We start from the raw sequence: 13,861 nt of genomic DNA, 5'->3' as shown, positions 1-13,861 counted from the left end.
CTTGCCATTAGCCTTTCCCTCACCCACTGCATAGGCATTACTTCTAGGTTGTTAACCCATTTACTCCATATCTTAACATATTTATTCAAACTACTTCTGTGATGGTATACCATATGTTCCTTCTGTATTACTTCATTTACCATTTTAACCCAAAATGTATGGTTTGGGGGATCCTGGACAACCACCTTTGTGCGATCAATTTCCGAGCCAGAAACAGCAAACGATTAACTGCTAAACATTCATACTTTGAAAATCTCCCTTTATCCATCTACCCCAGAATACGCACCTTTGGATTCCTCGGGATGTTAATCCCATATATCCTATTAATTGTATCAATCTCCTGTATCCAGTATCTGAACAGCTTGGGACATTCTACAACATGTGTATTAATGTACCCTTTTCCTGCCAACACCGTGGGCACAGCGGATCGTCTCTTCTGTTCCAATTAAATAATTTTTGTGGGGTTCTATACGACTGATGGATAATAAATAACAGAATAAGTTTCTGAGACTCTGACAAAGACAAATGTTCCACATTCTCCAATATCTAACCATTCCTGATCACTTATCGTCTCCGTCTCATCTTGCCACTGCTCTCTACATCTTAGTAGTGTTGCCTTTGAAGTTTTCTTTAATAATGTCTTATACATTACTGTTATTTGACCCTTCTTTGTATTTGCCCCTATTACCTTAATCAACACTATGGGCTTATCATAAATCCACTGTTTAGACCTCGATTGTATCTGTATAGCATGTCTTCTATGTAAATATTGATAAAAACACTTGGTTGGTAAATTAAATTCGTCCTGTAAAGTACATAATTCCTTCAAAACTTGACCCTGACCTTGACAGAGCTGAGGCAGATATTCCAGGCCACATATCTGCCACTGGCCAAATCCCAGTAATTTAAATAATTCAGGGTAATTACTATTTTGAAATATGCAGGTATAATCAATATATTCCCCATATTCAAAATACATTTTGATCTTATTCTATACCTTATCCATCATGGCCAGCCGTGGATATTGCTTATCTTTCCTAAAATCCCCCACTTCTAAACTATCCACCACCTTCCAACTTCTCAATACCCCTAATATTATACCTTTAATGGGATCTACATTTGATTCCAACCATCCTGCCATATGTTGTATCTGGGCCACTAAATAATACAAGAAAGGAACAGGAACTGCCAATCCACCCATCTCCTTAGCTTCTTGTAATGTATGTAGTTTAATCCTTGCTGTTTGCTTTTTCTATATCAACGCCCGGAATATAGTCTCAATTCTTTAAAAAATTACAATGGATAGCCAAACCGGAGCATTGTGCAGTACGTATAGCAGCTGTGGCATCCATATAATTTTGATTGAATTTGCCCTTACCACTACTGACAGTGGTAATTTACACCAACTGTTAGTCTTCTCTTTCAGTTTGGCTATTAAAAGGTCTATATTTAGCCTAGCATAATGTTTAACATCCTTATGTATTACAATTATTAAGTATACCAATCTTTCTATCACTTTTACCAGAGAGGCTACTAATGGCATGGGATTTTGTAATGGGTCAAGTGGTATCCGCCTAGACTTACTCCAATTTATGGTGAAGCCTGAAAACGTTCCAGAGTTATTAATAAGTAAAATCAACCGCTCTATTGATCCGGTCATATCCCCTAAAAACACTACGGCATCATCTGCATATAAAGCATTTTTTTTCCTCCTTTTCACCTCTCCTAAAACCCACCACCGGGCTATCCCCACATATGGCTACAGCCAGGGGTTCCAGTGCCAATGCGAACAAAAGGAGGGACAACAGGCATCCCTTCCTTGTCCCCCTGCTTAGTCTAATTGGAGCTGATAAACGTTATAAATTCTTAATCGAGCTACAGGGGATCAATATGGTAATTTCACCTATTCAATAAATTCTTCACCTACATTAAATTTCTTCAATACATTCCATAAGTATGGCCACTTAACACTATCAAATGCCTTAGCAGCATCTAAAGCTAGTATAGCCCTTTCACCCATATTATCAGAAGGAACCTGAATATTCAAATATACTCTACGAAATATGTACAGCTATCGATCTTTCTGGTATAAACCCAGATTGGTCTGGATGTACTAATTTTTCTATAACCTTTGACAAATGAATGGACAAAACTTTAGCTAATATCTTAAGATCAGTCGTCAATAATGATATTGGTCTATATCAGGGGTGGGCAACTGTGGCCCTCCAGCTGTTGGTGAACTACAAGTCCCATCATGCCTCTGCCTTTGGGAGTCATGCTTGTAACTGTCAGTTTTGCAATGCCTCATGGGATTTGTAGTTCTACAACAAATCCCATGAGGCCACAGTTGCCCACCCCTGGTCTATATGAATCTACTAAGGATGGATCTTTTCCTGACTTTAATAATACCACTATTATAGCTTCCTGCATAGATTTTAGAAGATTCACCATTTTATTAGCTTCATTAATTACAAAAAGCAATTCTGGGGAGGAGTACATCACCAAATGTCTAATAAATGTCAATGGGTAATCCATCACTCCCAGGAACTATTGAACTAGGGAAGCTTGATACTGCCATCTGTATTTCTTCTAGCGTCATTCAGGAGGTCTCTGTCCTCTACCCCTAAAGTAGGTACCGTCATTTTTTTCTAGCCATCTGTAGGACTCATGGTTATCATCTACCATTTTAGCGCTATAAAGATCCTCATAATACCACTTAAACCCCTTTGTCTGAAATCATACTTTCCCTGTTTACCGCCAATACCGGTATATGTGTGTTAATCCTTTGGGATTTAGCAATAACTGCCAAAGAGTGTCCTGTTCTCTCCCCTTCTTCAAAGAAGGTTTGTGCACTAGAAAACTTCTTTCTTTCAGTCTTTCTTATAACCTCACCCTGATAAAATTGTTGATCTTCCAACCATCTCTGTTCTGTTTCGCTATTTGGGTTCTCTATGTATTCTACCTCTGTTTTGATGACTCTTTGCATTACTTTTGTCTCCTACTCCCTTGTATTATGTTTTATGATTGCCACTTCCTTCAGACACAGACCTCTAATATAAACTTTCAATGAGTCCCACACAATCAATGGAGATGCTGTGTCCCTGTTTTCTAAGAAAAATAGTTTTATGGTAAAACTATATTATTTTTATTCTTAAATAGTGAAATCCAAAAAGGATTTAATTTCCATATCCTTCTATTCTTTTGTGCTCCTAAATTCATTGATTAAAAAACAGGTGAATGATCTGATAATCCCCTAGGTAAATATTTAACCTGTGGTAAAAAAGAAAAAACTAAATCATTACTAAATACAAAATCAATATGTGATAGTAATAAATGTGTCTGTGAAAAACACAAATATTGTGGTTCCCAGGGATATCAATACCTCCAGAGATCATTAAGCCCTACCTCCAACATATGGCTGGCAAATGGAGTTTGTCCTCTTGGGCCCATTGGTTGAAAAAATGTAAATATATCTAATGTGAGATTTAAAATATTATTAAAATCTCCCACGACAATGAGTGTAACTAAAGGGTGATTAGCAATAAAATTGAACAAGGATTTTAGCACCTCCGTGCCAAACAGAGGGGGTACATATATATTTGCCAAAATGCATATATGAGAATCCCAGTTATATAATAAAAATATATACCGTCCTAACTTATCACTCAAAGCTTGCGGAACAGAGAAGAATGTGTCGGCTGAGATTAGTATACTTACTCCTCTAGAGTAGTTTGTATACCCTGAGTGATATTGTAGCGGATATTTTGCCCTTCTCAAAAATGTTTGTGTCTCCTTTATTAAATGTGTTTCCTGTAAACATATGATTGTTGGATTATTATACCCTATAGTATTAAATATAGCCATACCTTTGCTAGTATCGTGCAAACCTCTTACATTCCAGGACATTATGGTATTCTTACCTGCAGCCATACAGCCCGATACATATCATATTCAATATCCCTATATTATACGAGATATAATCCATAAATAGGGATAATCCTTCTATTTTTGCTTTTACTAAACCCCCTTTTACCATGGCAATGATCTTTTACCTTTAATAAATTCCCAAGTAGCACATCCTAACCATAAAAAAAACCTCAACCTATGACAACACATTCTACCCCACTTATAATCCTGCAGATACAAAAGGGGAAATACAAAAAAAGTTAGCACCCATGCATCATCATACTTAGTCCTATTGGCCAAGTCCATTTAACCTAAACCCACTCTCAAGTCCTCTTGCATTCCTGTATTATTATTATTTTAGGGAGCCCTTAACCCCCTCATCCGCTAGCATGTCTAAGCTGCTGTTCATTCTTACCAATCCATTCTGTTGCCTCTTTTGGAGAATCAAAGTGAAACCTCCTTCTATCCATTATAATTCTGAGCTTTGCTGGATAAAGCATTCCATAGGACACATTTAACTCTCAGGCTACGCTTTATTTCCACATACTTGGACCGCCTACGTTGCACGTCAGCTGAAAAATCAGGAAAAATTGCCGCTCTTGTACCCTGTATTTCCCACCCTGATTTTTGTCTGGTCATTTGTAATATATTATCTCTGTCCTTGAAATGCAAAATTTTAAGCTAGAAAGGTCTTTCAGGGCCTCCTAGAGGCGGGGCACAGAATGGAACTCTATGGGCTCGCTACACTGAGAAATACCGGGTGAATTTTTCCTTCCCAAATACAGTTACAAACCAGTTCTCGATAAACTCTATTGGATTTTTCCCCTCTGCCTTTTCTGGGATACCAACTATCCTCTAACCGGGCAGCAGCATCCGATATTTTTACAATAGTGTTTTGAACGTTCTGCTTTACAGGGTTCATCTCATCTTCCAATTTGCTCATTCTGTCCTAAACAGCTGCCACCCTTTCTCTCAGTCTTTGTATGTCTTGCTGAATCCAAAGAATTTCTTCCCTTATACCTCTTACTTCAACCATTACTTGATTTAGTGAGGTTCGTGTGTATGACCAGCTGTTAGTAAATCTTTCACTGTAGGCTCTGAGTCCACTACCCCTATGATACCCATACCTCATCCAGCAGGCCCAGAGTCACTTGTTGTTCTATACTCCCTGGGTTATTTTCACCAGCCAAAGCAGAGGGTCCCTCCATGGGTGAATCCCTCACTAATAACTGCCGCATATCCCCCTCCTGGTCTCCATTCTTCTGTGGCACTAATAAAGTTGCTGTTTCTATTGGAGGGGCCTCAGGTGGTGTTTTAGAGGGAGTATGAGCATACTTACTCAATTTAGCTGCTGCTTCTCTCTGTTTATCTCCCCCTTGTCATTGCTGAGGAGGTCCATTACCTTGCTGTGAGAGCTGACCGGCCATCTCACTTCCTTCTTTCCTCCTTGTCATTTTCTGGTGTAACTGGCAGCACTTCCTTAATATGATCCTTTCTTCCACCGGCGCTTACACAGCCAGTGGGACCAGCACGCCAGTCAAACTTCCAAGGGCCACATGCCAGTCACTCCGCCACCTTCCGTCTCTTGTTCCCCTTCCACGTGACCACCTATACAGGGCCCAGATGTCTTGCGGTTTCTGGATTTCCACCACCGCCACCCGGCTCCTGCCTTCACACGGACGCCTATACAGGCAGAGATTCTCACGTGGCTCTCGGGCTTCCCAATCAGAATATCACAGGATCCTGTACGGAGCTGCAGAGCACACTTCCGCTCACATGGGCTGCCTAACTCCTCCAGCTCTATTTTATTATGTCATTCCATGACTGTTATCCTAAAGGTTTCCTTAACAGTCCATGGCCATGGTAGGCATAAATAATTGCATGCTGATATACATCTACACATTGATATAAACAACATTTTTAGATTGGTGCCATAAAATGTTAGTAATTTGTCTAGAATATTTATCAATGCTTATTTTAACTTTTTAGGCCCCCCTGGCGCAAGACCTAGTCAAGGTCAACCTGGTCCACCTGGTTCACCCGGTCCTCCTGGTCCACCTGGTCCTCCTGGTGAACCTGGCAATTCTGGTCGTGGAGCAGAAGAAGTCCAACAGTACATTGCTCAGTATCTCCAAAGTAAGTACTGAATTAAGTAGAGTATCTTACACAGTAAAGTGAATACATAGGGGGGATTCACTAAAGCTGGAGAATGCAAAATCTGGTGTAGCTCTGCATGGTAGCCAATCAACTTCTAACTTCTGGTTGTTCAAGTACGTTTTGCCAAAAAAATGTAAACTGATTGGTTTCTATGCAGAACTGCACCAAATTGTGCACTCTCCAGTTTTCATAAATCAACCCCACAACATATATGGTTTGAGAAGCTCATTGTATATTGGATAAACCTTAAAGTATACTGAAATATTTGGTATTATAAAAAAGTGCAAAAAAGTTAAATAAAAAAACATAAATTTTTATATCAGGTATAGTTTGAGTTCTTGGCGTCTAATTGACATATTCTTCCTTTTGAGCAGGTGAAAATGTCAGAAACTACCTTGTTGGACCACAAGGACCCCCAGGGCCACCAGGAGACAGTGGACAAGAAGTAGACTATGCAGAATTGGCAAGCCGAGTTATGAATTATATAAGGGGTAAGTTCTGAATACCTAGTGTGGTGGAAACCTCCATTCTTTATCCTTTAGTTAAGGGGCGAGACAGTGCTTGACAATAGTATATATAAACAAAACAATATATAGCTGGTCAAAATGCCAAAATTACAAACCAGAGAAAATTTCCTAATGGTTAACTAGTCCACACATGTTTGTGCTTAGTGTTTATAATATTCCACATAAAGATCTGTGCAAAGAAGAAAACGTGCTGATAAAAGTGTTTTTTCCAGGTGTGGTATGTTTCAGAAATAGGAAGAATCGCGAGGATAGGGATAACACACCACACTCTATGGATTATACTGACCCCTTGTTTTGACAAGTGAGTCAGTATGCACTCTGTAACATCCACTCCTGAGTAGGTGCTACTCTGCTTCTCTTCAGATGTTTTCCCCCTCTGTTTCCTTCTGCGTACAGACCTCCAGGGAACTTTCAGCAAGTGGCATGCATTAAAGAAGGGCTCCAAATAGTGGAGCCCTTCTTTGAAGCCCTTCTTTCTTCCTTAAAGCATGCCACTTGCTGATAGTATCCTGGAGGTCTGTACTCAGCGGGAAACATCTCAAGAGAAGCAGAGCAGGATTGCTGGAAACAACACATTTATGAACACTGTTTCTTCTTTGTACAGAACTTTGTATGGAATTTTATAAACATTAGGCACAAACACGTGTGGACTATTCAACCATTAGCAACTTTTCTTTCATTTGTTGTTTTAGTGTTTTTGATTAGCTATATATTGTTTTTTTTTATGTACTATTTGGCAAGCACTGTCTTCCTTCTCAACTAAGGAATATTTCTTATATGTTCTGTGGGGTGATTCACTTTTAAACAACTGTTACCGATAAAACACATTTTGTTTAGTGTGGATTGCTTACCATTTGGGTTATAATTCATACGATTTGGGTTATAATTCATCTTTTAGCAGCTTAGACCAGCCAAATAAGTAACAGGTGAATTTTGAATGTTGATACAAATAGTTGCATACTACTTCTCTTTGCCTCACTGAAATAGACTTCACAAGTAAACTCTGTTTTATATTGTTAGGTTCAGGATTAACTTCAATGGATGGAGCAGGAACAATCCCAGGTCCAGCTGTAACTTACGAAGAAATCCTGTCCATGCTGCAAAGTATGTTAACCATATTTTAATTTGAACAATACTGTCAGGAAATATATACATATGACATAGCAGTTTTAAACATGTATTAAAAATATATATCAAAGTTAGACTATGGAAAAAAAAGTAGCATATACACTTGTCTATTCCTATAGTTGATACAGAGGAAAGCAATAAAACAATAAAACATGATCAAATTTGCACCAGTAGGGGAAAAAATTCCTTCCTGATCCCCCATGAAGCAATCGGCTGTACCCTGGATCAACTACCCCTGGTATTTTTACTTCTAAATATTAGTAGCCAGTTATATTTTTTGCTTTTAGGAATGCATCTTTCTCTTTTTTAAAAAAAATCTCCCGAGCTGGCCAGAACGGGTTCTTGAGGGAGTCTATTCCACTTATTCACAGCTCTGACTATAAAGAATCCTTTCTGTATGTGAAGGTTAAATCTCTTTGCCTCCAAACATAAAGAGTTCCCCCTTGTTCTCTGTAATGAGCTGAATGTGAATAACTCTATACCAAGTTCACTATATGAACCACTGATGTGTTTATACATGTTGATCATATCCCCCCTTAATCTCCTCTTCTCAAGAGAAAATACATTCAGTTCAGCTAAACTTTCCACATGGCTGAGCTCCTTCATGCATATTCAAGATGAAGTCTTACTAATGGTTTGTACAGGGGCAAAGTTAAGTATCTCTCTCTGGAGTCTACACCTCTTTTAGTACAAAAAATAATTTTGCTAGCTTTAGATGTAGGTTGGCATTGCATGCTATTATTCTTTTTATGATCTACCAACTTCAACATTGATTCCCCCAGCTGTTCCCTTTCTAGTATGTATGATGCATGCATGTTTTTAGCCCCCAAGTTCATACCTTTACATTTATCAACATTAAACCTCATTTGCCACATAGTTGTCCAATTAAATAGTACATTGAGGTTGATTTGTATGCTGGAGACATCCTGTAAGGACGTTATTCCACTGCATAGCTTGGTGTCATCTGAGCGATACTAAAATGGTACTTTTAATCCCATACCGTATATCATTTATAAATATGTTAAGTAAGGTCCAAACATTGAACCGTGGGGTACACCACTAATAACCTTAGACCATTCAGAGTATAAATCATTAATCACTACTCTCTGAATGCGGTCTTTTAGATATTTCTCTATCCATTTACAAACTTAATTTTTTCAGCCTGTAGACTTTAATATACACATTAGCCGTGTGTGGAGAACTGTGTTAAATGTGTTGCCAAAATCCAAGAATACTATGTTCACAGACATTCCTTTTACTAAGTTTTTGCTTACCTTCTCATAAAAAGAAATCAAATTTGTTTGAAAACTTCAGTCATCGTGAATCCATGTTGACTATTGTTTAAAATATTATTTTCTAGCAAAAACTCTTCTATATGGTCTTATATTAAGCTCTCAAGTATTTTCCAGACTATAGAAGTTAAACTAACAGGTCTGTAGTTACTTACAGTAAAGACTTTGATCCTTTTTATATATAGGCACCACATTAACCTTATACCAATTCAGTAGTATCATGCAAGTCATTTAAAAGTCTCTAAAAATTAGCATCAATGGCTTAACTTTGAGGAACCTTGGGGATACGCCATCTGGTCCAGGTGCTTTATTCACATGGCATAACTGTGCCTCAGCTAGTAGGGCAAACCTTTTTATATGTTGATAACAGTGCTAATTCTTAGGGTGGTGTTAAAAAGGGTCAAATCAGAATAATATAAAGACACTAACATACAAAAAGTGGTTTATTTTTTCCACTGGTCACATTCTAAAAGATTTATGGTCATTTGTCTGTCTTCTAGGTCATGGGCTACAAATTGGCCTTCCAGGACCACCTGGACCACCAGGCTTGCCAGGATTACCTGGATCTCAATATGGCGATATAACAGCTTTACTCCAAAGTAAGAAAGAATGTTGTAATGCTAAATACACAGTTCAAATACATATATATTTTATATATAATAATATTTGTCATTCTATACAGTCAATCTTGTATTTACATGTCTGCCACATTGCATAGCAAGGCAGTTTAAGCATCTACTTTCTGAGTCTGCAATGAAGAATCAGCAATGTCACCTCTGTTTCCATTCCATTTAATTAGATGATGAATTAGTCTCAATACCATTGTCCAGTTAGCACTGAGATGATCCAAGATACTGTATATATTGTACAGTGCATCTATATCTCTAAATAGTGAGGTACTGTAGATAGATAGATAGATATCCCTTTTTTTTCTTTAAATTGTGTACTTAGCTGTTTGTCCAAGACCATTCAAAAGATGTACTGTATGTCTCATCAGTTTATTCTGTTATCTATATTAATAATCATGTATTCATATTTATACAAATCTAGCATCTGACTTCAGAGGTCTTGCTGGCCCACCAGGACCACCAGGTCAGCCTGGCCGCCCAGGTCGCCCTGGCCCACAAGGCCCAGCAGGACCAATGGGACCACCAGGAAATTCTATGGCAAGTTTGACAGCTGGCTTCACTCCAGAGGACATTGCAAGTTACCTGCAAAGTAAATACAATGCCTTTCTGTCGAATACATCAATGTTATCTAACTATTTTTAGATATTTGCTTTAGCTGCCATTTACTGTTTTGGGTTAAACTTTCAAACACTCATTACAGGAAATATGGTAAAGCAATTATTTATGTACGTAATCAATTCTAATATTGGTACCATTTTGTTTCCTAAGATGTGCAACATATTGGAGGCCCTCCAGGACCACCCGGACCACCTGGGCCACCAGGACTACCAGGTGGCAACAGTTTCACCACCTTCGCTGAGGACACCAGGAGCGAAAGCTTACGAACTGAGCTTATTGAATATCTAACAAGTAAATAGACTTATTTTTACTTTCTTTAATGCCTGACTCAGACCCATGCATAAATGAGAAGTGACATAATGTCCATGCTTCCATTCTTGTTCCCTAAGCAGATTCTATGTACTAGGAATTCAATGCTTTTGGAAGGTGGCATCTTACTGATTGTTGTGTATTATTATAATGTGCACATTTCCATTGCTATTCACTCTGCTTCACAAATAAACCTTTTTGTTTAAATCTTCTCATAGACAAATAGTTCCATGCAATCTTTTCTACAAATGTATGCATTGATTATTTAATGAATTTAGGAAGATAAAGTGCAAAGTTTACCACATTATAAGTCACATTCTCTTTATATTTGACAGGCGACAACATTCGCCGATACATCTCTGGTCCACCAGGACCACCTGGACCTCCTGGACCTCAAGGACCACAAGGAATCAAGGGAGATAGTGGGGAGATTCGATCATCATCATCTTTATCATCATCATCATCCCTTTCATCAGGCTCTTCATACTCTTCAACAGGCTCCACATCATTTTCCATAGATTATAATGAAGTGGCATCTCGTGTAACAGAACAAATCCAGAGTAGGTTCTTTGCTTCAGTTGTCTTTTCATTAGCTTAGCTGGTAGACGTAGATAAGGTTACAGAACAGTATCATTTTGTTGCATGAACATACACACTCACTATCCTTGGATCGCCCTAATGTTGTTTGCAAATTTCAGATCAAGGCCTTCTTGGAGATATGTCTTACAGCCAGCAGAGGGTTTCAGTTCCTGGACCCCAAGGACCACCAGGACCACCCGGAATCTGTCAGATATATGCAACCCATTCTAACATCACCACTGATCTTATGGAACTCTTCAGAAGTAAGAGACAAGCTTTCTGCATTATATTTTTAACACATAGTTGGATCCAGAGAAAGAATAAAGAACCAATTATTAAATGTTATTTCACTATTTGAAAAAGTCAGTAGCATTTGATTATATAAAGCATGGTTTATCTTCTGACTGCTGGCCTATATTTGGGAATGTTTTAGCATTTTATGCCTGTAGTAATAAACCCCTGTAAAGGATTTATATATAAATATATATACACTATATTGCCTAAAGTATTGGGATGCCTGCCTTTAATGGCATCCCGGTCTTAGTCTGTAGGGTTCAATATTGAGTTGGCCCACCCTTTGCAGCTATAACAGCTTCAACTCTTCTGGGAAGGTTGTCCACAAGGTTTAGGAGTGTGTCTATGGGAATATTTGACCATTCTTCTAGAAGCGCATTTGTGAGGTCAGGCACTGATATCGGACGAGAGGGCCTGGTTCGCAGTCTCCACTCTACTTCATCCCAAAGGTGTTCTATTGGGTTGAGGGCAGGACTCTGTGCAGGCCAGTCAAGTTCTTCCATGCCAGACTCGCTCATCCATGTCTTTATGGACCTTGCTTTGTGCACTGGTGCGCAGTAATGTTGGAACAGGAGGAGGTCATCCCCAAACTGTTCCCACAAAGCTGGGAGCATGAAATTGTCCAAAATGTCTTGGTATGCTGATGCCTTAAGATTTCCCTGCACTGGAACTAAGAGGCCAAGCCCAACCCCTGAAAAACAACTACCCCCCCCACCAAACTTTTACTTGGCACAATGCAGTCAGGCAAGTACCATTCCCCTGGCAACCACCAAACCCAGACACGTCCATCAGATTTCCAGACAGAGAATCGTGATTCCTCACCACTGCATCCAATGCTTTGCATTGCACTTGGTAATGTAAGGCTTGGATGCAGCTGCTTGGCCATGGAAACCCATTCTATGAAGCTCACTATGCACTGTTGTTGTGCTACTCTGAAGGCCACATGAGCTTTGGAGGTTTTTAGCTATTGACTCTGCAGACATATGGCGACTTCTGCATACTATGCGCTGATGATGCTCTGTCATTTTACGTGGCCTACCACTTTGTGGCCAAGTTGCTAACTAACAGTTGACCATGGAATATTTAGTAGCAAAAACATTTCATGGATGGACTTATTGCACATGTGGCAACCTATCATGGTGCTAAGCTTGAATTCACTGAGCTCCTGAGAGCGACCCATTCTTTCACAAATATTTGTAGAAGCAGTCTGCATGCCTAGGTGCTTGATTTTATACACCTGTGGCCATGGAGGCGATTGGAACACCTGAATCCAATGATTTGGAGGGGTGTCCCAATACTTTTGGCAATATAGTGTAGTTTGCCCTAGCAGCTGTCATCATACAGCTTATTTTCTTTTTGAAGGTATCTTACACATTATCCAAGAGGAAAATTAACAACTAAACTTTTTTATTCTTCAGCCTATGGAACCATTGCCGGGCCACCAGGTATGGCAGGCCAGAAGGGAGAAAGGGGATTCCGTGGTACCAAAGGTAACAACATGATATAATCAAGATTTTTAAAATGTACAGTGTATTTAACAATTTAAATTGTTTGACGTTTAATTTATGCATGTATTAATCTGCCAAACATCATTTCAGCAAGAGTACATTTCATTCAAACAAATCTAGCTTTATCCTGCACATTAATGAGTCATTATGTGAACCACACTGATATTCTTTCTTCTATTCAGTAAGAAATAAATGTCTTGTACCTAAATCAAGCTGCTGATTTCTAGTGAACATATAGACATCATGTATTATGGTTCTGCTCACACAGCCAATACAGCTGATTCACCAGGTGGCAGGAATACTGTCTAATATTTTGAATTTATCTTGAATATTTTTGCTTTATAAATCCATATTGCTTGTGATCCAAGTAGACAAAACAACAAATCCTGCAGTTCTCTATAGTAAGGACATATAAGCAAAGTGTAAAATGGTATTTTTCCTTATCTCTACAGGTGACAGAGGTGAACCAGGGTATCCTGGACCACAAGGACCAAGGGGTTATAAAGGAGAGAAGGGTATGCTATAATTATACATATTTTTTTAGTTCCAACATATTCCAGCTTTGTTTGGAGAACATTTATTCAGAGTCTTATCTTGTGAGCAGCCTACACACCGATGGTCCTACCACAGTCAAACACACAGTCTAGGGCCTACCTGGTCAGAAGCCACTAAATGTAAGTTAGTCACTATCCACAAAAATGGAATAATAAGCTGCCTGCAAAACAATCTTAATAAGCATCTCTCCTGCGGACAGAGTCATAGCTTCACTTTCATGCAGATCTATGGCCTAAAGCAGAATCTTAAGAACCTGACAACTCCGGGTGTGTTGGATGCCTGTGCCCCTGCTTTGCATTGCAGTCCCATAAGCCAGCCTGTATGTCACTACCAGACACAGTAGTGATGTATGGGCCAGT

General features: G+C 38.9%; 1 protein-coding gene across 2 annotated transcripts in view; it reads left to right on the top strand.

Moving 5' to 3' along the window:
- Positions 1–13,861, top strand: part of COL17A1 (collagen type XVII alpha 1 chain) — an 81,074-nt gene that overhangs the window by 63,163 nt on the left and 4,050 nt on the right. Inside the window, exons 47-56 of one of the 2 annotated variants that reach the window (XM_089690271.1) lie at positions 5,896–6,042; positions 6,435–6,554; positions 7,611–7,694; positions 9,511–9,609; positions 10,061–10,228; positions 10,408–10,548; positions 10,902–11,126; positions 11,265–11,408; positions 12,858–12,929; positions 13,400–13,462. In XM_089690271.1, coding sequence (XP_089546397.1) covers positions 5,896–6,042; positions 6,435–6,554; positions 7,611–7,694; positions 9,511–9,609; positions 10,061–10,228; positions 10,408–10,548; positions 10,902–11,126; positions 11,265–11,408; positions 12,858–12,929; positions 13,400–13,462 — 1,263 coding nt within the window. The remainder of the gene's footprint in view (positions 1–5,895; positions 6,043–6,434; positions 6,555–7,610; positions 7,695–9,510; positions 9,610–10,060; positions 10,229–10,407; positions 10,549–10,901; positions 11,127–11,264; positions 11,409–12,857; positions 12,930–13,399; positions 13,463–13,861) is intronic. The other variant, XM_089690272.1, reaches the window with a different exon arrangement.

Source organism: Staurois parvus, unplaced genomic scaffold (assembly GCF_062004578.1).
Source record: "Staurois parvus isolate SC_StPar_1 unplaced genomic scaffold, SC_StPar_1.0 ptg000525l, whole genome shotgun sequence".
In the NCBI taxonomy this organism is placed as follows: Eukaryota; Metazoa; Chordata; class Amphibia; order Anura; family Ranidae; genus Staurois; species Staurois parvus.
Note: the sequence above shows the minus strand (reverse complement) of the source record. Positions and strands in the feature narration are given on the sequence as shown.